The 24,569-nt window shown below is 33.9% G+C and overlaps 3 protein-coding genes across 3 annotated transcripts; 1 reads left to right on the top strand and 2 right to left on the bottom strand.

Moving 5' to 3' along the window:
- Positions 1-9,286: 9,286 nt before the first annotated feature.
- Positions 9,287-11,905, top strand: LOC132751226 (uncharacterized). The gene is made up of 3 exons (XM_060741379.1): positions 9,287-9,447; positions 10,538-10,667; positions 11,655-11,905. The coding sequence occupies exons 1-3, from the start codon at positions 9,370-9,372 to the stop codon at positions 11,852-11,854; spliced, it is 408 nt and encodes a 135-aa protein (XP_060597362.1). The 5' UTR covers positions 9,287-9,369; the 3' UTR covers positions 11,855-11,905.
- A 509-nt stretch (positions 11,906-12,414) lies between these two features.
- On the bottom strand, positions 12,415-14,683 carry LOC132751225 (uncharacterized). The gene is made up of 3 exons (XM_060741378.1): positions 14,444-14,683; positions 13,485-13,662; positions 12,415-13,139 (listed from the first exon to the last, which is right to left on the bottom strand). The coding sequence occupies exons 1-3, from the start codon at positions 14,631-14,633 to the stop codon at positions 12,983-12,985; spliced, it is 525 nt and encodes a 174-aa protein (XP_060597361.1). The 5' UTR covers positions 14,634-14,683; the 3' UTR covers positions 12,415-12,982.
- A 2,201-nt stretch (positions 14,684-16,884) lies between these two features.
- On the bottom strand, positions 16,885-24,118 carry LOC132751233 (uncharacterized). Its single transcript, XM_060741385.1, has 4 exons — positions 23,808-24,118; positions 20,161-20,263; positions 19,677-19,848; positions 16,885-17,093 (listed from the first exon to the last, which is right to left on the bottom strand). Exons 1-4 carry the CDS (start codon positions 23,868-23,870, stop codon positions 16,904-16,906), a joined length of 528 nt encoding a protein of 175 aa, XP_060597368.1. The 5' UTR covers positions 23,871-24,118; the 3' UTR covers positions 16,885-16,903.
- Positions 24,119-24,569: the final 451 nt, after the last annotated feature.

The following is a 24,569-nucleotide window of genomic DNA, read 5'->3' as shown; positions in this document are numbered from 1 at the left end:
GTTATTGCCCTTTGTTCAGTTTTACACTGAACTTTGTCCGGAACATAACTCTAACATAACAAGAGGTATATTTTTCTGTGTCCAAAACCTATTCGGGAGCATCATCCGGTTCAACCCGTTCTTGTTTTTTTAAGGCTTTCAAACTCGAATAAACTTTCTTTTGCAACCAGGCAAACCTTCATACCCACATACTGTTCACAGTTGGCTGGAAGACTTAATTTTTTCATTGAAAATTTCAAGGTACAGTTGTCTAACATAATATAGGTTAATATATGCAAAGTCAAGGTCCCCAGATATGAAAAAATGTACATACCAAGCATATCTTCTACATGTATGTACTTTAGAATTACTTTATACAAATATTCACCATTATGAGGCGTAGCGGTTCACACAATGACTTGACTGGGTCACACTCTGTGGTTAGATGTAATGCTTTTCCATCAAGAATATATTTAGGAGTTATAACATAATTTGGTGTAAATGTGTACCATTGTGAGCAAATTATTGCACACAAAATTCTGGTATTTAAGGTCAAGTTCACATTGCAGAGGTAAATGGCGGATACTACAGGGATCAGTGATAACATGTTTTCTTCTGATAGCCATTTGCATGCTGTTGCTTCTTTGTAGCAGGAACCTGAAAATCAGTAACATGGAAAAACGCCTGAGCGGTGAGCTATTGTGAACCCCCATTGTCCGTCGACGTGTGTCGTCGGCAATTACTTTCTGAAACCAATGACAGCACAGTAACCAAACTTTACAGGAATGATCCTTGTGTGGTCCCCTTTCAACGTTGTTCAAATGGTTCCTGTCTGTTGCATAAGTAGGTCATGGGGCAAGAAAAGTTTCAAAAATGAAAGTTTAAAAAACCTTCTTTTCTGAAAGTTTAATTGATTTCATTTAGTGAAAACTTTAAAAAAAAATCTTCATGTCTGAGGGTACAATGCTTAGAGCATATTATAATTTATAGGTCCTCTACCATAGTTTTTGAAATTTTGACCCAGATTTTTACAAGTGGCCTACTTTCTTGTTAGTCCTTTGATGTACAGCTTTGAAATTTGGACCACGTACACAATTTTAGATGTTAAATTAAACTTTGATATTAGGTGACTAGATTTCGATGATGTGACCTTCTTTCTTTTCCTTTGGTGTACAGCAATGGAATTGACTTTCGACCATGTGAACAGTCTGAGATGTAAAAATGATTTTTTATATCAGCTGACCTAGATTTTGACAAGTGGCCTACTTTCTTGTCCTTTGATTTACATCTATGAAAGTTTGACCATGTGCACATATTTAGATGTAAAATTGAACTTTGATATCACTTGACCCAGATCTTGATGACATGATCTATTTTTTTTCCCTTTGATCTTCAGCTTTGAAATTAGGACCATGCCCACAGATTATTTAAATTCAATTTCACGGTGATAGGGCGATTACCACAACTTTTCCGCGCAACGTCAAAAAATCATCCTTCTGACCGAGACACCGTATATTTCTGGACAAAATTTTAATGGCGGGATAACAAATTCCAGGTAATAGCTTACAAAATATCTTACTGCTGGACATTGCAAGATTATTCCAATTGTTTAAGTATTCCATCGAATTTTTGAGACAATTTATTGTTAATCTAGCACAATACAATTCACACAAAAACACATACTTCGAAGAAATAGTGTTTACAAAAGATCGTGTGTACCTCAAGATGACTCGTTCTTGTCACAAAAACATGAGTTATAACGACGATGTCTTTGTTCTATGACCTAACGAGCTCGTATATTTATTATGGTTAACCCTAATTCCAATGCCATACAAAATTGTGTGTTTCTATCGTAAATTTCAGGGAATATATGTTGAAAAAAGGCCTACTGACCCGAATATTGGAGCACCGTACAACACTGAATTCAAACACCGCAATCTTTTTCCGTTAGACCGATAAATACTGGCACCGTCTTCTTTTGAATTATACAATCTTCTTACAAGTATGTTTTATTTGATGAAACATTGTTTACTTGCTGGTTATGTTATGTCATACGTTATGTTATGGAAAATTTCTGAAGGTCTGATCTGTGTTAATACTACCAGTTAGATAAGTGCAATGGTATCTATATATAGATAAGGATGTTTTTTCCTTTTCGAACTTATTCAAACTGATAAACCCCACATGGAAAGATTGAAGTTCTTGGCAGACTATACCATCTAACAACATCGAGAAACAAAAGGAATGAAATATTTGTAAATGGGAATTTCTTATTGCATACTAATTTGATAAAGTTGCTAAAGTCATAGCACAAATTTTCATGGTGTAGTTTTTGCAGGAACCCGGGTAATATTTCCATAATCTCTTCAGTCATGGTCTCCAATGTGCTTTTTTTAAACAATCTTTTGCGAAAGTTTGACTTCATACTCTTTTTCTTATGTGGTGCGTTAAGCATATCGTCCTGAAATACAGGGCTGCTGATATCAGAAGACTTAGTTGGGCGCTCTCCAGTTGCTGCAGTATCTGCAGCTTTGCCAATTTCGCACGTTGCTTTGGCTTGTTCAGACATAGGTTTGAACGTCTTCTTTTTCTGAAAGCAAACATGAATATAAAAAATAAACGGTGCTAAAAAAACAGAAAAATGTGGTGATTTTAAGGAGGAATAATGCGGTGCCCTAATGTTATGATTGACAAAGTTGTGCGGTGCCTTAAAATGCACACGTGGAAACATAAAAATCATACCAAATATACAAAAAACGGGTTATTTATGTATTGTAACTTGTTCATACGACAATAATGTACATATTTATATTGTATTTTGACCAGTTATATGAACTGAACGGACTAGAAATACGTTATATTTCGTAATCAAAGCAAGATTTTTTTCAGTATGCCCTAAATGTTTTCACTATCCTGACTTAATTAATGAAGCATTTTGCATGTAGTAAAGATGAATAAGTATCAAATTAAATGGCACATTCGATGAAAAAGAAAAAAATGATGATTTTACCTTGTTTTGAGCAAATTATCTGCTGTTTTCGTCTCGGTTACAGGCTTGCTGTCCATTTTGTAACTCAGAAATATACGGTGTCTTGGACAGAAGTAAGATATTTTGACGTTGCGCGGAAAAGTTGTGGTAATCGCCCTATCACCGTGAATTTTGTTATCAGTTGACCTAGATTTTGATGATGTCACCTTTCTTGTCCTTTGATGTACAGCCATGAAATTTCGACCATGTGTAGAGTTTGAGATTTAAAATTGATTTTTAATATCATCTGACCCAGATTTGTACAAGTGAATTTCTCTCTTGTCATTTGATTTACAGCTATAAAATTTGGACCATGTGCACACTTTTAGATGTAAAATTGAACTTTGATATCAGCTGACCCTGATTTTAACGATGTGACCTTCTTTCTTGTCCTTTGATATGCAGCTTTGAAATTAGGACCATGTGCACAGATTATTTGAATTGAACTGTGATATCAGCTTACCTAGATTTTGTCAAGGTGACCTTATTGTCCTTAGATGTACAGCTATGAAATTTGGGCCATTTGCACAGATTTAGATGTAAAAGTAAACTTTGGTATCGGCTAACCTAAATTACGATAAAGCGACCTCCTTTGGCTTTTTAGCTCGATTAAAAAATTTTTAATAGAGGTACATTGTATTGTTACAGTCATGTCGACGTATGATCGAAATAGATATTAACATTGACCTTCATTCATAAATGACCTTGACCAAGGTGAAATGTCTTAATTTTACTTGGTTTTTGCTACCTTCAACAACATATTTAAAGAATGCTCCTAATGCCAATATTGAATTACGTTAGTCAAAGGTCATTTATCACCATACTGATTAATTTTCTTACTAAGTTTTAAATATTTGCATTTAATGCAATGTAAAATTTCCGTCAAATGTTGTTCTAATTAGTGCAATGCAAACAAAAAAGAAAGGAAGAAATAAAACACAAAAAAACGCTGAGTGAATTTTTTTGTCTGAAGTCCATATCCTCAAAGTTTCTCATTTACGTAAACACACTTGAATTTTTGTGAAAAACCCCCGTCCGGACAAGGATCTTGTACTCAACTGTAAGCTAAGAGACTTTTAAATGACAATGAGTGATATTAAGTGTTCATAGAAAACAGCTATCATGTACGTGGAAAGAGTGAGAGGGTGGAAATTATGAGAGGGCTTTCAAGGAATTGTATACATTTCAGGGAAACAATACATTTTTAAATTGAAACAAGTGTTGATTACAAGGAATTAGACAGGAAGTAAAACATTCAAACCGCCAGTATTTTTCCCAGAAAAAAACACAGAAAAAGCAACAATCATTATATACATTTGTATATCTTTATTGCGTCAATTGAAAGACTCCGACTGTTTAAAATGAACAATCATCATGAAATATTAGTGTATGATTTGCGTATGAGCTGATGAACAAAAGGTCACGGCCTGTTATACATAACAAATGTCCTTACCAACATGCAAACACATCTATTTTGAGAGACATTTTTCTGTAAGTACTGGTGTTCTCAAGAATTAAAATAAAATTGCAGTGGCACTGGAGTTTCAAAGAACGATTGTATAACTCTTAATTTCACTAAAAAATGTTTTATACTTTAAAACATAAGAATAATATCGCATTAGGTGTTAAAATATATATGAGCCGCGTCACGACAAAACCAACATATAGTGGTTACGACCAGCATGGATCCAGACCAGCCTGCACAGTCTGATCAGGATCCATGCTGTTCGCGTACCAACCCTATAATGAGCAGAGAAACTGATAGCGAACAGCATGGATCCTGATCAGACTGCGCGGATGCGCAGACTGGTCTGCATCCATGCTGGTCGCAAACCCATTATGTTGGTTTTGTCGTGACGCGGCTCATATATTTGAGATATATGTTTAAATTCTGTCAAATGATCCGACGATGTCAACCCGAGTTCAAGCTGACACAGTTGATACAGTTTCTTAAGTTTTACTTGTGGCCTCATACAGATATACGTTTTGTTAAGTGGTCTAAAGTGTCTCGCGGGATGTGAAACTCTTTTTTTTGTGTTTCGATCACTTAACATGACTATATACTTGTATATAAGTGCTACGCAGAAATTACTCCTTTATTAAAAGAACTTGATCAAAACAACATCAAATGTAACAAATGTGACACATTTGTTGGTAAAATTATGCGTACTTATTTATTATTCATTGTTACACGACCTTCTTATAGAAATATTGACACCAAATCATTATTTGATTACATGATATTTAACAAACATGTTGATAATTAAAGATTATCAATATTCAGCCGATATTAATGTAAGACAAATACGTAAATGGCCAAGGGATCTGAAAATAGATACAAGGTTATAAAAAATATATTAAGCTCAAATTTGATATACTATGCAGTCTAAATTAAAATAAAGCGATGATATTAAATGAGCGTAGGTTCAATACTGAATTAATAGAACCAGTTGAATAAAATTATATTATGCGAACCTCTGGCGTGCAAAATATTATTTTATTAACAAGTTCAATAATTCAGAAAGGTACCTACACTATTTTTTAAAAAAGAGGGCCAAGATGGCCCCAGATCGCTCACCTGACCCATCTAACTCATCCGAGCAATTACCTAGACAAGCTTCATCACAGTTGAGTCAAAAGTGTGACCTCTAAAGTGTTAACAAGGTTTTTCCATATTTGACCAGTGTGACCTAGTTTTTTACCCCAGGTGACCATATTCCAACTTGACCCTGATATCATCAAAACAAACTTTCAGACCAATTTCCATGATATTTGGATCAAAACAGTCGCCACTAAAATAAGAACAAGATTTTTATATTGTTAGCTCCTGTGACCTAATTTTTCATCCGAGATGACCCATGTTCGAACTCACCCCAGCAATTACCTAGACAAACATCCTGGCCAAGTCTGATGACAATTGAGTCAAAAATGTCACCACCAGAGTGTTCACAAGGTTTTTCTATATTTGGGCGGTGTGACCTAGTTTTTCATCCGAGATGACCCATATTCATAAAAAAATCATCAAATTAAAACAGACTTTCAGACCAATTTCAAGGATATGTTAATCAAAACAATAGCCACTAGAGTGTTAACGAGATTTTTCTTTTTTTAGCTCCTGTGTTTTAGTTTTTCATTCAAATGACCAATATTTTCAATCCAATTTCCATTATATTTGGATCAAAACAGTCGCCACTAAAATAAGAACTAGATTTTTATATTTTTAGCTCTTCTGACCTAGTTTTTTTTATCAGAGATGACCCATGTTGGAACTCATCCCAACAATTACCTAGATAAGTATTCTGACAAGGTTTGATGACAATTTAGTAAAAAATGTGACCACAGAGTGTTAACAAAGTTTTTCCATATTTGGGCGTTGTGACCTAGTTTTTGACCTCAGGTGACCCATGTTTCAACTTGAAATGGCAGTTATCAAAACAAACTTTCAGACCAATTTCAAGGATATTTGGATCAAAACAGTAGCCACTGGAGTGTGAACAAGATTTTAATATTTTTAGCTCCTGTGACCTATTTTTTCATCCGAGATTACCAATGTTCGAATTACTTAGACAAGCATTTTGACAAAGTTTGATGATGATTGAGTAAAAAAAGTGACTACTAGAGTTTTCACAAGGTTTTTCCATATTTTGGCGTTGTGACCTAGTTTTTGACCCAAGGTGAGACATATTCAAACTTGACCTAGAAATCATTAAAACAAATTTTCAGACCAATTTCGATGATATTTGGATCAAGACATTATCCACTAGAGTGTAAACAAGATTTTTCTATTTTATGCTCCTGTTACCTAGTTTTTCATTCGAGGTGACCCATGTTCGAACTTATCCGAGCAATTACATAAACAAGCGGCCTGACAAAGTTTGATGATGATTGAGGCAAAAATGTGACCGCTAGAGAGTTAACGAACAAATGTGGACGGACGACTGACGACGGACATTCAACGATCCTTAAAGCTCACCCTGAGCAAGCTCAGATGAGCTAAAAAGCAAATCAGCCTTTTCTCTTTATATTTAAACGTTATCTTACGCTTTACAAAATTTGATAATGAAATATGATATATTTTAGAGTGTTGAAATAAAATAAATATCAGCAAATAATGTCATATGAAACAAACAAAGTGAAGATATCTGGCAGGAAATAATAGCTCAAGCTACTTGATAGCATACAGTTTATATTCGACATTGACTATAAATATTTTAATAACAACGCTATAACTATTATGACGAATTTTTGGAAAGGTGTACTCGAGATCAGCGTCAATTTGTACCACGTGACCGTTTTCCTCTGTTTGGATGTAAACGGTCTTTGGTTCGTTCTTTGTGGGCTCAATATTTTTTTCTCTATGTAATAGAAAAAGCATCGAAACACGAGGCTATCTGATTTGTACGAGGGGGCGTAGCCCCCGAGTATTAATCAGATTGCCGAGTGTTTTGATGTATCATAGTCAAACATAAAAACACGTTCCCTGTTGTCAATGAACTAGCATCTGAATATGATATATCTGTCCCTTTCCCTTTCTCTGCCGTCACAATAAGTAAACCCCAGCCAAAATGAGCCAATCAATGGGCATGCTCTGGAGTGCGGGTAACTAATACCTGCACTCCAGTTAACGCACTGTGCATGTATATGTATACACATTTATAACAGAAAAGTCCCCATACTATGATACAATTATAAGTAAAACGTATTAAAACGACAAGAAGAAAGAGTAATCTTTTGTTAATACATATTTGTAGTTAAACCTGCTTGAGTAATCTCCCATTGCAAATATTATTGGTAGAAAAAGAAATCTGATAAAGGGGGAAATGATCCGGAAATCCGTCGAGATGGAATATTGCTAACATAAATTGAGCCTGTTAATTAGGTGCAACGGGTAGATTTCAATCGTCAATACTGCAGGTATTGGAATCACTGAAACAGTATGATCAGATAAAAATTAACAACATCGAGATATCGTCTGAAATTGAGACTAAAATTTTGAAGAAATATATTATCTATCATAAACGTGTAAGTATAACAACATACGCCATCATTTTTCTGTTCAATGATTTTTTTTTCTTTTTAAAGATTTACTTAAACTGGAAGATACAGTGCATTTTTCTGCAAAGTTAAAAAAACGAATTTAAATTCGAATTATTTAAAGAAAATGCGAGACTGAGTAGTTGACCCTTGTCAACACTGTTGTCGGATCTTCCGGTTTTCATACTACATCTTTTTCCTTAATGATGTCAGGGTTAAAATTAAGATAATTTGCGAAAATGCTACAGCTGCAATTTCTTGTCCGAAATATTTGGCAGTCTGGTTCCCTTGTAGCCTACAAACTTTGGCAGTCTGGATCCCTTCTCGCCGCCAATTTTTGGCAGTCTTGTTCACTTTTCACCGCCAATTGCTGGCAGTTTCGGCAAACAAGCCAGTTTTCGTACACAAACTGTCCAATGCATGTCACCGAAGACCAACAACAGTAGAAAATTTGACTGTACCGACAAATTTCTGAATATTTTTTTTTATATATTTTACAATGAAATAAGGCTATTTAAAACCGGTTTGGAGTTGACCACGAAAATGAAAATATTTGTAATATCCTTTCTGCTTTAATATTCAAATTAAATATATGTTTGTTTTCTATGTAATTTATCAACTGGTGCTTTTAAAACTAAGTTTTTATGTTTCTGGTAAATGAGAAAAATAATCAATCAGTGGGTTAGATAAGGGACTGGGAAAATCCCAACCCTCGAGCACACTCAAGTCTCGTTCTAAATGAAACTGATCGATTTCCTTATTCCCTATCTAAACCAATGATATATTCTATTACTCTTTGTTTACAGATATAACTGTACTACTCGTTCAGGTTCAAACAACAAATGTTATTGTAATGTAATTCAGATAAATTTGCTATGAACACAACTGCCGATAATGACTCAAGAGACCACGTCCCCAGTGCATACAGGCAGGATAGCCTGATAAGACCCTATACTTGTTCGTGTACATGTACTGGAACTACATGTAGATCTATATAGATCTATACAAATTTCATTAAATTGTAATTTTGACCGTTCTGAGCATCGAGAAAAAAGCCTCCGAAGTTATGAACAACATTTGCCCTTTTTATTTATATATCTATTTGTAACAATTGTCCCAGAAGATGTACTTTTAAGTATCAAAAATCTGGACTTCCGGTTTAAGGAGATAACAGGATATTGGACTATGTAAGATAAAGATGTTTATTCCACGTTGTTTACGGTGTCATTCGCCTTATCTTCTGTCTTATTTAAGTTCAATTTTAAAGTCAAATGATAACAGCACTTATTTATAGCTAAATTTCAGAAAAGTCGAAGGCATACATACGAATGGCTTTGAAAAACATGACGTTGAAAGAAATTGCGTTCTTTGTCGCAGTTCTAACTTCTGTGGTTTACACGATCGGGGTAGGAAATTTCCGATTTTCAGTGCTAAATCAGACAATTTCAAAAATAAGATATAAGACCAGTTAGTTAATATAATGAACGAAGACAAAGATATATATATATGAGCCGCGTCACGACAAAAACCAACATAATGGGTTCGCGACCAGTATGGATCCAGGCCAGCCTGCGCATCCGCGCAGTCTGATCAGGATCCATGCTGTTCGCTGATGCGCAGGCTGGTCTGGATCCATGCTGGTCGCAAACCCATTATGTTGGTCTTGTCTTGACGCGGCTCATATGATTTTTAGATGTTTGTAGAAAGAAAATTGAATGTTTGCATATGCTGGACAGCATTTTCATTGTTGTGTGTTTACTTTAGGGTACAATATATTTTTTACAATAGTCTGTTTCTTTTATAATGAAATATGTCTATATTCATATCATAGGTACAATATTGATTTTTTCATCATAATCTGCGGGTACAATTTATTCATTATTCATCATATTCTGTGTAATAAAGTGTATTCTATGTTCATTTTCCATCATAACTTTTTTAATTTAGGGTACAATATGTTCATTCTTCACCACAATCTGTTAAACTAAGTCATGTTTTCTTCATAATGTGTTTAATTTATTGTATAGTATGTCCTTTTTGTCATTATCTGTTTAATTGAGGGTAATGCGTTCATTTTTGTACATTATAATTTGTTCTAATGTGTCAGGGTATGTCCTTTTAATAGTAAAACTTGTCGGTTTTGATAAAAAATATATAGAATAGTACAATATGTGTTTGTATATTTTAGGGTACAATATGTCGTTTGTATATTTTAGGGTACAATATGTCGCTTGTATATTTTAGGGTACAATATGTCGTTTGTATATTTTAGGGTACAATATGTCGTTTGTATATTTTAGGGTACAATATGTCGTTTGTATATTTTAGGGTACAATATGTCGTTTGTATATTTTAGGGTACAATATGTCGTTTGTATATTTTAGGGTACAATATGTCGTTTGTATATTTTAGGGTACAATATGTCGTTTGTATATTTTAGGGTACAATATGTCGTTTGTATAATTTAGGGTACAATATGTCGTTTGTATATTTTAGGGTACATTATGTACACAAAACACTGATTGCGGATCTGGAGAATGTTGCTATATAAAACCTGAATTTGAGATTGTCAGCAGACGCCGTCAAGCCAGTATCCTTCCGCTTCAGCCATCACAGCACAAACAAGGTGAAAACTGATAAGTAACAGTGATTACCTCCCTTTGCAGAATTGTACTAATAAGGGAAGATCACTGTGTACGAGATTGTAAACTTATTCCAGCAATGAATCTGAAGAATGACATACAGTCCTCAATACTTCGATATAAGGCAATAAGGTGTGGTTTATATAGATGGTGTTATTATTTGTTGAACCACTGCACAAGCAGCCTTTACAACAATCTGCGCACCAATTTGCGCTCGACAAGAAATATTCACTTCGATGCAAAATTCATGACCACTTCATTATTAACCAATTCAGTATCAACATCGTATTAAAGGGACTCCACTGACGTTTTAAGACATAACGGCGCTGATTTTTTTTCCGAGATTTGTATACCAATTGAATTATGTTCTTATCCTGCAATAACATTTTGCGCAAATTTCTTTTATCTCATTCCCTCATCATGATTTTCCAGAATAATCATTTTTATTGTGAAAAATGGCCCAAAACTGGAAAGCGTTGCAACGCTTTTCTCCTAATTTCGGTTGATTTTCGCATAAATTTGTTTTTTTCAATTTAATTCTGGGTATATTTCTCTGTCATACTTTGCCGATTTTTACCACTTGATATTGGTAATATTTTCATTTTGTTCAGTTTTATCCCATTAGACCTAAGTGGAGTTCCTTTAATTTAAAAATACTAGTTTGTCATATGCATATGTGTTACATATACCATATTATACTCTTACAATTCATGACCTTATTTCAACCCAAAAGTACAGGTGGTTGTTGAATGTGATTGTCTTTACACAAAGGCAGCCTCTGCTGTGTTTTCTGTGTTGCCATGGTAACATGAATTGCTGGCATGTCGGTAATTTCTTCCATACCAATTCTTTTGTAGATGGAAATCAGTCGCGGGTATCCCAAATATTACACTAAGCAATATATAGACTAAGTTTTGATTTAAAGTTTAAGTTTTTTCCTCAAATTTTATCTAAGTATTTCAATTTCTCAGGGCTTTGTGAAAGATACCGTCTTGAACACGATCACTGCGGGCCGCTCGAACAGGCAAACGGACACTGTGGATGTGGCCCAGGACTGTCGTGCCAGTTTGTTCCAGCGGAAGTAGCCACAGCTCAACCATTGGTAGTCAGTAAGAAAAGAAAAATTTGGGTGCCTGGGCCCGGCTCGTTTCATTGTAAACCAAATGCATAATTTATGAATTTAACAGTTGTAAACTTTATATGAAATAAACATTGACTGGTATCCACTTTTTGTAATGCACTAATATGAATGTTGTTATCTTTACTAGCACATCGTACGACTTAGTTTCAATAAGTATATAAAATGGGTATAAAATATTGCCTTTTTTATACATCATAGTTGAGACACATTCGGTGTCTGAAATATTAAAAAAAAAGAGAAGAAATATTGCAAGCGATGAGCATCAAAACAGGAACAATACAGAATCGGTTTGACTGCCCATAATATCTTTTGTCTAAATATGATACATAAATCAAAGAAATGCACCCCTCCTAATTTTCTGAAATTTCGGAGCACTTCGTCATTGTCCGTGAAACATTGATCACGTCACGATCAACGAGTCTTTTTTAATTAACAATACTGAAAATTATCAAGATTTTCTACTTCATGCTAGCTGTTGATAGAGAATATCCCTTTGCTAAAAATAAGAAATGTTTTTCTTTGTCATAAAGTATTCACTTTACAGACACATTTCATTAAAATATCATATTGTACAATATTACCGGTAAATTCACTTAACGAAATCAGTTTGCGTAAAAGCGCACTGCATAGTGCACCAAAAAGAAAGTGCTGCTTGCATATTTGCAATTATGTATGAAGGTGTATTTACTAAAAAAAAAAAAAAAGAAAACATTTTTGTTTTATTGAACAATACATCTATACTGTTTACGTAGGGATTAAAGATTCTTATGTTTTAAGCAGAAATATTAATGTTATAAATGTAAAATTTCCAATCTGAATTATTTAATTCGTGAATATAGTAAAACTTGTGAATAACGGTCATCCAAAGGAGAGACCATGCGTGGAGTTAATAAACAAATGGTCTTTATTCAGGAGTTTACTATGTTGTATTTTCGTCAATAAAAGTTTGTCAGAAAGTTGTTTGTTTATTTGGATATGGTCCTTAACACAAGTTCGACTGTATATAGGATAGACCATCAATTTTATCAAAACTTACATTGTATTTTATATGTTCTGTATTGTCATAGTCAGCAATTACTTCTTTTAAAATCTATTATATATTTTCCAGTGTTTGTTTAACTGTAGTCATTCTAAGAAAATATACAAGGTCCTCCATGTCTACCTAGGACAGGCTTTATACGCATCAACATAGCATGGAACTGTGAACTTGTTAACAGCCAGATCAGAAATCGCCGAGTAAGTCGCAGCCACTCCGGCGGTCACGCCTATAAGCATTATTTCAATGAGAAATACTTTTGTATGTAGTGGAACATTTCTGTAAGAGAAAAAAGGTTTTGTTTACAAAACGTTTACAATGAAGAAATTGTGTATCTCTTCTACGTTAAGTAGAACAGTACTTTATCATATTAAGTCGGTAACTAACGTGACTTTCTGTTTTCTTATGATTGTCTAAAACATTTTGTTGACAAGATTTATTTTTACTTCTGGTCATGTCGGTGCTATATATAGTATTTTATCTTAATCATATTTATTAAAATCTAAAACATGTTTAAAAAAACTGGTATGGATCCATGCTGGTCGCAAATGCACTATATATGTTGGTTTTGTTGTGACGCGGCTCATATATAATTTCTTAATCATATCATATAATTCTACTCACATTCCATCGCCTCGGCACAGTTTGAGATAAAATAATGGTGGACATATAAACGCTAGAATAGATATTGTGGATCCGCCGACCAGTGAGAGGATGGAGGAGAAATGGGGTACAGATTCCACCACGAATAAAACTGCTAGCATTGTCAAGGTTCGAGAAAGTATACGTTTCCACGTGAAGGCTGTAATATATATAAAATAATATACATTATAATTTTGCATAGTGATTTTGGTAATTATTTATTGTAAAAACTATTGAACGATTTTGCGCAAATAACAGGTGAATTTGCTTCTGACGCCTTCAGAAATAAGATTAACTGAGTCAAAATATGTAACAAAACAAAACGACAACAACAAAACACACAAAAAACAATAACAACAAAAAGAAAAAGAACATAATCTGAAAATTTTGTTTACTTTTACCGCCTATTGAAATATGTTATTGTGCATATTGAACTTCAAACAAATAAAAAACATTCGGCTTCAGTACATTAAATGAAAGTGGTCACTATAATGGTAGGCCTATGTAACTCTTTTATATATGTTCGTATATATTTATTTTTCTAAAACAGTTTCAAAACAACAAAGAATATGTTAATATTAATTTAAACAGCAAATATTTATATACGTCATAATTAAGCGTAAAAATTAACGCATTCATTTTTTATTTGTAAAAAAATTGGCTTAGACTTTATCGGAAAAAAAATACTCTTAAGAATAATATTTACCTCCCTTTATTTACATGAAATGTTGAATTCGGTAATATCTTTTACAAATAATTCTTTTTGAAACTTACAATATTGATAAATCTTTATTTGAGCATAAGATTTATGTTATAAAACTATAAAAAAATGTCTTACATGGTCTTTAACATAAACAGAATTATAACAAATATTAAACTACATGCATATCATTGCCCCTGTGATTTGATTGGAAATCTTTATTTAAGAAAAGCAAACTTACTCTCCGGTATATTCAACACGTGTTCTAACTGTTGGGAAACAGGGTTTATGACGATGACGATACCAAACAAAAGGTGCGCAGTCATCAGAACTGATACTATTGTTGTTGCTGGCCCACTAGCCACTGAACTCAGTATATTTGCTTCTATAGTCTCACCATATACAACATAAGTAGCTATTGAACACGGCATATAAATCACAAAAACAACTGAAAAGAAACACAGTGGTTATTAAATGTTCCTTGTTACTTTCCGTTTTAAATATTGTCTTGAATGTTAAGAAATGATTATGATGTTTCATTGAAATAATTTTGTTAACTATTGTAAAAAAATAATTATTTAATACCGCGAAGTCTATGTAGGCGAGTGGTTAATGCTGTTTTTAAAAAAAGCTTCCCCCCAAAAACCTTTGGGGTTTAAATCCCCCCAAGTAAATTATATTTTGAAGTAATGATTCACTGAAATATTTTCCAGGCCAAGCTTGCCAAAATTCCTTGGGTTTTGCCATTCGATTGGGGAACGTTGGAAACGCGATGCCCCTTTTTTGCAAAAACAATTGTCCCGTAAACTTGGAAAAAACGATATGAGGGCAACATTTTGGGGGCTTACGTCAGGGCGTCAATTTTTTTACTATAGTTTTTTATCACTTACTCCAAAAAATATAAAGCTGGCGGTTTCTTGCCAGCTTGCGCCTGCAGCAATCCCCTTTTAAAAAATTTGTAACAAGTATTTTTTCAAAAAAAAAAAAAAAAACCATCTAAAAACTTGAATATGCAATAGTCCCGTTTTTTTGAATACTGTAAAATCAAACGTTTGAGTACATTTTACCTGGGCAGAGAGGGGCGTTTTAAGAGTGAAAACACAATTTTTAAAAAAAACAACAATAACAGCAACAACAAGAAAAAAAAAATTCACTTTTAAAAATTTTCATTTAATTCATTATTACTTATCCTTCCCCTTCCCCGTGCTTTTATTCTACCCCAATTTTAACATTTAAGTCACTTTTGCCAATCAAGTTTTTAAAACCTTACTTTTATCGGAAAAGGGAACATTAAATTCAAAAAAAGTACTTCCCAAGTAAAATGTAAAAAAATTAAAACATTTACTATGCTAAAAGTATCTATGATCTTTTTAACGTTTTTTTGACTGAAAGAATTCAGTCACAATTAAATTTTTACATTTTCGAGTGGGACCAAAATTTATTTGGCAAAAATTTTAATTTAAAATGATTTGCTGTGAAAGTACATGTATGATATACAGTCTATTTTCGCACGATTTGCACGTGCAATAAAATTTTAGCAGGTCATTTAAATACATGTGGTTTTGTATACTGGTTGTAAACATGGCTGAGTTGCATTGCGATTTGAGAAATAAGCAACGAGCTTATTGAAAAACTCGTGGATTTATGGGTAAATGCGTGTCAGAAATTAAAACGGTTCTGAAAAAAAGCCTTTCCATATCGTACAATTGCCAGGTGGGTGTCAATGTTTAAGAAAGGTAGAACTAATGTCAAGGATGATCCCGCCGTGGGCGGCCAATGTTCCCTACCTCTGAAAAAGACATCAGCACTGTTAAAGCCATAGTTGATGAAGATGCAAGACATATTGTGATAGGTAACCTATTTGGCCTTAGTGCGTCATATGTGTTTTCCATCTTGCATGAAAAGTTAAGGGAAGTGTACGCCCGTTTGATCCCGCATTTGCTAACTTCTGATCAGAAAAGGATTGAAAAAGCTTCGGCCTTATTGACTAGTTTCAAAGATCGAAACCCTAAACGCCTAAAAGAAATTGTCAAAGGGGTTGGAACGTGGCGTTATTTTTTAGCCCGACAATAAACTCAGTTACATGTGGGTAGGTGAAAACAGCAATCGCCCAGGTATTGCTCAACGTAGCAGGAGCGTTTAAAGAGTTATGTGAGCTCTATTTTTGACCGTGATGGAAAAGTGGCCAGTGTCGCTGTGCCTGGGAGGGGCAGTGTCACTGGAACATTTTACCTCGACCATGTTCTCACTGCTGTGGTTAATAACTACATTACAAAAAACCCAAGGTCCGGGGTGCGCAAGATCAAATAACTGCACCGGTCAGCCTTGGTGTAAACTTATTTAGAGGAGCAGAGAATTTATGTTTTGCTACATCCCGCTTATAGCCATGGCCTCTCTCCTTGTAACTTTTGATTAAATCAATACATCAAATCTTGCCTTCGCGGTCGCCGGTTTGAAACCCGCAGTGCCATCGGAAGCGCTCTCTACCAGTTTACCCAAAGAACAGTTCAATATTTTTTTCGGAATGGAATCTAAGGTTTGAAAGTATGTAGAGGTCCATGGTAAATATTTTTGATGGACTCTGGTAATAATTTTTCACAGGTATGACTTATTTATAAAAACGCACAGTCGTTGCCACTAATTAGAATACCCCTCTCATACATTTGTAACTAAATTTGGCAGTATTTAACTATTTTGATAATTACCAGAAATCCTTCGGTGTACCTAGCCAGGTAAACGGTGTCATGACACCCCATATGATAAGTGAAATATAACAACAAGTCCACTTGCTGTCTGCTGGAAGAAGCTCAACAATATTACCGGCAGCGAGCAGAATGTACACGACGGTTGTGCCAAACATTGTAAAGTTAATGGAGCACGATATGACGGCACTGGAATAAAAATGAAAACAATTTTGACTTTGGCATGTCTTATACATGTGTATGATTCTTAAATAGTATACTTTCACCAAAATTCAAAAGCATATCGTCAGAGGTATCGTTCACATCTTATGATAACTCTATCTACTGGCAGATTCGGTATTTGGATTTAAATTCATAGTATTGTTTAATTATATTGTTTCATTCAAGAGTGAAATAACTAAGTCCGATACTGTAAATGTTATAATATGGTGATCCTCTTGCGCTGCATGTATATACAGGTGGAAAAGTGCCCCCACTTGAACAGGCTATTTAGTAGAACCGCCGTCTTTTCTCAGATTGGCTGTATAACTTCCTCTCATCCACGGTGTTTCCAGCCCACAGCGACAAACGCTTCAGGGATCAACCTTTAGCAATTTGACTCACATATACCAATGGTAGGATACTACGTCATCGCGCACCTGCTGAATGCTCCCACTTGGACCATTTTTTCGTCGACTCGAAGGTAAAATACAATTTTATTATAAGAAAACGTAAGAGTATTAAAAATCATGTAGCGCACCAAAGAATGGCTATAGTACTTGAGATAATTGAAGAAAAAGTTTATAGAATTATTGCCTTGTTTAGGCCTGAAAACGGGATACTAGTAAGTGTTTTCTCTCACTCGAACTTTTCCCGAAACATATATGAAATAAGGTTGAAAACCTTCTTGAAAATTATTTTTAATGTACCGGAATATAAACCGAGCCTGGTCCTTATGCTCTGCTATTCACTTCTATTAACTTTTCTCTTATATAAGCGTCTTTCGACGGCTTTTTGCCCCCCCCCCCTTTTTGAGGTCACAAACAATGAAAAAATGCCCTATTTAGGCAGGCCCCAAACACTGTTTTTCGTTTGAGAAATGTTGTAAAAAAATGACCACTTTTTCGGCGCCGTCCCCCATCCAAATGTTACATCAGGGGGTTGCCAGAAGGGGGATGTGCCCCCTGCTGTTTGGGGGGTTTAAAGGGGGCGGAGTCTCCCTCATCACCAAGAAAATTTTGGGACATGTGACAGGCTAAAAACGGCCTCAGGTCGATCTTAGGGTAACTAGTAACCGACGCTGAAAAGCCTTTTACTCTATCTCAATTCATTGAGAAGTTGCAGCACTTTGAAATCAGTTTTGATGGAAAAAAAACAATGCAAAATAGTGATTTTTGGCAATTTGAGACGTCCCCCCGTTGCCATGGTAACAGGCAATTTACGATTGAGCATGCTGTTACAGAGGCTATGGTGTAGTCAACATTTGTGCCAAGTTTCATCAGTTTTGAAGTATTTTTCATAGTTTCACAGCAGTTTGAGCTTGTTACAGGAGGCTTTTCAATGAAAATGGCAATTTTTCGCAATATGCTCATGGGGTAAAAGGTTAAATATGTTCAATATAAAGTTTCAAGTTTATATCTCAAATACATTTAGAGGTATTGTCCTTGCAAACTAATCATAGTGAATACAAAGAGACTCCAAAACTGGAGAGTTGTCATTCTTGTTTGCGGTATTTTACTTTATTGAAATCTATCATCCAGTTAAGTTTCAGATGAATTGATCCTTTATGAAACATTGTCCAAAAAATTAACGCAAAAACTGAACAAAAGACAATAACTTCAAAGAGTTATTATTCTTGTGTCCTCCTCACTGAGATATATCCACAGTTGGTATCTCAAATATTTGCTCCGGCTATGCCGTGCCAAAATGTCCTGCCATGTGCTTCCTTACGTCGCAGTGTGGTTTAAACCTTTTCCCATACTGGTCACAAACACAAATACTTTCTGCAAAACAAAGTTATTATATTTTTAAAATGTATAATCAATTTGTTTCTTATTTCGGCGACTCTATTTAACGAGGAATTGTTTCAACACAACCTTTTTTCTTATCCTTAGGCCGATAACTGATCCTCTAAGAAGACATATTTACGAGACTGTTATGATAAAATATGTCACAACTTTATATAAGTATCGTATTTTCATTGAATTCTAACTGATTATATGAATATATGAACGTGAATATAAAGATATTTTGAACAAATAATAATATCTTAACACAGCAATGTGCTTTAAAAATTTGTATTTATTTAGGTCCGAGTGGAGCATCTCGGAAGTTGAGTCCAAGTGGGAGCATTTTCCATTTTTATTAAAAGAATTAAGAAAAAATGACTTCTGAATAGAAATATTTGAAACTAATATAGAATAATGGGTAAACATGACTCGGTTTATGTTCCGGTACGTTAAAAATAATTTTCAAGAAGGTTTTCAACCTTATTTCATATATGTTTCGGGAAAAGTCCGAGTGGGAGCATTCAGAGAAAAACACTTATCCCGTTTTCAGGCCTAAACCAGGCAATAATTCTATAAACTTTTTCTTCAATTATCTCAAGTCCTTCGAGTCGACGAAAAATGGTCCAAGTGGGGGCATTCAGCAGGTGCGCGATGACGTAGTATCCTACCATTGTATACGGATATTAAAATATGATAGAAATTATTCGGTGTTCCAAAAAAATCAATAATCCCGGATAATTGTGAAATTATAAACCGTACGATGAGAAAATTAATCACGTGATACCTGCCCCATTTACCGAACGCTTCCTCTCCTATAGCAGGGTACGGATATCGAACCTTTCCATTCCTAAATTCTGGATGTCTATCCCTGACAATAGTCCAACATTTGCCTAAAATATCCCCTGTATATGCGGATACGAAACAACACAAGACGACAAGAAGAAAACCTATCAACCCTGGAAAAAATCATTTGTCGACGTTTGGTGAAACGACCTCGTAAATTTGAATGCAGTTAAAAAAGCTATTATAATCTGTTATAAAAGTTTGTATGACTGGTCACTGGTAAACCTTAGCTTGCTTCAAGGTTTGGTCTGGCTCCATGTTTTTTAACATTTGAACTACATTCTCTTTGAAGAAAATCGGCTAAAACTATAACATAAAGCAGACGACAAAGTCACATTTTAGCAGAGGTCATTTAAACAGCATGCAAATGGTTTAAAACTAGTAGATATTTTAATATATGTAATGTAACTTATGGAATGCCTTACCAGAATCTTCAATTGCTTTAGGTAAGGTGAGAAATCCTGACCCAGCTATCACACCTACTACAAACACACACGTTGTCCACACGTTCAGACCTTTCACCTCATGCTTCAAAAAGGAATTTTTACAATATGTGAATGCATATTTCTTATTTCAAAAGTGTATAAAGCTATATATGATACAACATTTTTAGCATGCAGCCGAAGAAAAAAAGCTGTTAAACAATTTTTTCATGGTTAAACGTACCATCTCACATGACGTAGCTTGCTGAAACCTCTTGACCCTTTACGTCAATTCTCAGATGAATGGGGAGGCATTCGAATTATGGCGTTAAATATAATTAAAACACTGAATGCACTAGTAGAGCGGTTGTCACTGCGGACACGAATATCCTCAGTGCCCTGAAGGACTAGTGTATACCAAGTTAGTTTGTTTTGGTTGTCAGACTCACGCAAAAAGTTTAGACACAATTTCTAGGTAGGGCTCGTCTGGCTCAGTCATGAAAGTGATAGAATCATTTATACGAATATCATTGATACTCACTCTATAAAAAATATCTTTTGAATGGTAAATTCGGTAAAAGTATCATTTAAATATGTACACGGTTTATGATAACGATTCAAAGTGTGCAATATTTAATTTAACTTACCTGTCCTAGGGGAGACCGGGGCGTAATGTTACATTGGGTAAAGCGATACATTTAAATTTTAAAACTTATCACGTCACATATGACGTCGTAACAATTGTAGTTTGGACGCCGATCGAAATCGTATTTTTTCATACTACCTAAGCTGAGGCGGGACTTAAAATAAAGATAAAGCCGCAAATCAACACTTCTCCTTCTACGTAAGTAATTTTTGAATATTTTTTTAATATATTATTTTTGGAATCTCCTTATCGTGGCTATTAGAGGACATGTCTTTATGTATTTTACTTTTTTTATCTATTTAAAATCGCCAAGTGTTTTTGTAAAGACGTAAAAAAATGAAATCCAATATTGACCACGTGGTTACATTTACTATCAGTTTTGCAGAGGTTTACAAGGTCATGCTACATGCAAAATATCTAAGCTCTGGGCATTTTAGTTTCACACAATAACTAATAATAATTCGACTACATGTAATAATTTTAATTTTTTGGCCTTTTTCACACGTACGTTATATATGGCAAAGACGTTTAATATGAATATAAAGAAAATATTTAATTTTACCCATGAAATATGGTGCTATATCAGTCAAATATATTTCATATTTTTTAAAAATAAATATGAAATATAAATATGAAAGTGGGCGGAGTCAAAACTCATATTTATTTTAAGGGGCTTCTTTCGCCGTTTTGTTTGAAAAATCTGATGAATACAAAACAACTTTTTCTTGAATTTTGTTTTGAAAACTAGCTAGCATGATAGAAAATGGTCTAACTAAGAAAATTAATCCGAACACCAATATCTTTAATTCAGTAATTAACGCTGTACAGACGTTTAAAGAGTTGTTTACATGACGTCACAATATAGCGCCAAACAGCGCGTGCTTACGCATAAATTACTGCGCGCTGTACAATTGCAGTTGGTAGCCAGCAAGGGGATTCGTTACCATTTTCTTTGATAATGAAATTAAATAAAAAGGTTATTTTTTCGTTTTTTTGTGAAATATGGTATATATTTTCACGAAACATGATAAAATGCCACATATTTTCACTCGCCGTACCGGCTCGTGAAAATATGTGGCATTTTATCATGTTTCGTGAAAATATATTCCATATTTCACGCAAACGAAAAAATATCCTCTTAATACATGCATTCATTTTTTATATTAATGCAGTTAAAACAAATATAAAGAAATAAACAAATTAACTTTCTTCGTTAAGAACCAAATATGTCTTTTACTTTCCATCGACGCATCTATAATTTTCCCTACCTTGAAAAGATAACTATTTATGTATATCTGCGTATTTTCCTTTTAAAATATCGTATTCACTGAGACATAGCAAAAATGGTATTCAGATTCAATAGCATTTTGATTACATGATTTACAAATGTTATTCTCTCGATCAATCCTGCTTAATCTATCTCACTAAATTTCCAGATTATGCGATAAGTAAGGTAGCAACATTATTAATACTTTAAATATATTCATTGGAAATCCATAATAATTATATTAATAATTGGATAAATATCACATTTAGTCTTACATAAATATCCTGTAAGTGTTAGTTAAGATATTCAAATTATTACGATACAAAGGGATAGTTTTGGAAGAGTTTTGGAAAGTTGGGTGCTGCTCCTTATTTTTATAAATCGTCTCTTTCGGAAGATATTGAAATTAAAATGAAAAAAATACATAGAGAGATGACCTCTACTATTGTCTTATTTATAACTTACATTGTACTTCTTTTACAATTTGTCACAATGTTAAAATACATAAAAAGCAGGCTTCAAGTACTAACTGATAGTATATTTGATGAACGATTTATCTGAGCGAAAATGATAAATAAATCATTGAATTGGGCTTTTTAACACTGTGATAACCCATTTAATCAGTATCCACAAGAATACGGTTCACTATAAAATACAAGCATTATTTGTACCACGTGACGTTTCTATAGAAATCATTACTGGATTCAATCTAGACTCGCTTTCCAAAAAAAATAATTCCTATAGACTACATACATAATGTACTTCACCTAACTTTGTTTTCAGTTTTCGAGTCCAAAAAGAATATAAATCAAATCAATATCTCCTCTTTGTAGCCTTATTTTCATTTTTCAGACCAAGAATTCCATATCAAATTAATGTGGTTCTAAAAAAAACACTATATTTTTAATATGATACAAAAACTGTCGGTTTGAGAGTTTTCTTTAATGTAACGTGTTCCTCTTTAAGAATTTGTGGTGTAAAATAACAGTTCATTATACATTATTGAGTACCATACTGATTCTATTGGACTCGTACATAACTTGGACACGGCTAGTGCCTCGTGGAACTGAAAGTTAGTAACCTTTGTGACCAGGTTTGACCCAGGCCATCATATACATCCATCAGTCTGACAAGAGTCAATATATATATAGATATTATTTTAACCTGCATCATTATGATATTAGAATCCCTTGAAAATTTACTTTTTAATGCTGGGCAGTTCATTATAGGTTAAAGAGGTTAAAGACCCATTGAGCCTCAGAAATGCTATGATTTTTTATATCACAAAAACTTTTGGTATCTTGTTACAGTTTTCATAAACAACTCATTTTGTTATAAAGATGAACTATCTTTACTTTGCTTCTATTGCTTCACTGCCAATGTTGTAATTATAGTGAATTAGTATTTGTGTAGTTATAGTGAATAAGTATTTTATATGGAAGTCAAAATACTCGTACGTCATTGTTTACATTTTGCTACCTTTTCGACACAATGCTGCACATTCAGCGCTACTTTCTTCAGCTGTTAAACATCTAGTATACTTAAAATCCATTTGTAAAAACATTATTAAACACATGTTTGACATTTTTAAAGAATTTGGTGAATATGGATTTCTTAGCCATAATGTGCCTTTAAGGATTAGCTAGAATAGATGTAGAGATAATAGAGAAATATGCGTATTGTTATGATAATATAAGTTACATTGTCTGGTATTTTTATGCCCTAACTTCACCCTACCTTTTCTTCAACGGTGTTAAGTGAAATCCCTTCATCGTCTCTTCTATAACTTGCAGTATCCATTATGTTGATATGCTTCTTGCCTAATTTGTCACATTTGTTCACGTAGAATTACATATAACTATGAAATACATTACACGTCGTATATTTCTTAGTATAATTCTTAGTATAATTCTAGATTTTCCATTATTAAATTATATTTTGTAGAATAAATTATAATGAATATACAAAATAATTGTAAATATTCTTCTTTATCTGTATGTCCTTTTCTCAATTTTTGATAATCAAGTACAAAGTGCTAACACATGTTTATCTTTGAACACATGTATGAATGTTGAAAGTTTATCTTTTATCATTACACCCAGTGAAATGTAGCCTGGGATTCAGGCGTTGATATTTTTTTTGCTTATTCATAACTTACGCGCTATTTCATACTCGATCGTCATAGATAACACAACAGCTCTGGTTTTGATAGTATCAACAATGTCGATTTGCCGAACAGAAGCACATAAAAAATTGACAGTCTGGAACCCAGGCTAAGTGAAATGATACAACCAGCATTGTAATAAACCATTTTACAGTATTCACAACAATGTATTATAATGTAGACGGTCCAAACTACAAAAAGGCCGCTGTAAAGTAATACGCCTTTGACACCAGCATAGAGCTTGGCCGGCCTACACTGACCAGACTCGAGTCTTAATACTGGTCAACTTTAAAGTCTCATCTTGATATCCCATAAAATTGCTTACGAACGGTTCC

Source organism: Ruditapes philippinarum, unplaced genomic scaffold (genome assembly GCF_026571515.1).
Source record: "Ruditapes philippinarum isolate M1 unplaced genomic scaffold, ASM2657151v2 ctg470_1_1_1_1, whole genome shotgun sequence".
Classification (NCBI taxonomy): domain Eukaryota; kingdom Metazoa; phylum Mollusca; class Bivalvia; order Venerida; family Veneridae; genus Ruditapes; species Ruditapes philippinarum.
This window is presented reverse-complemented; position numbering and strand designations above follow the sequence as displayed.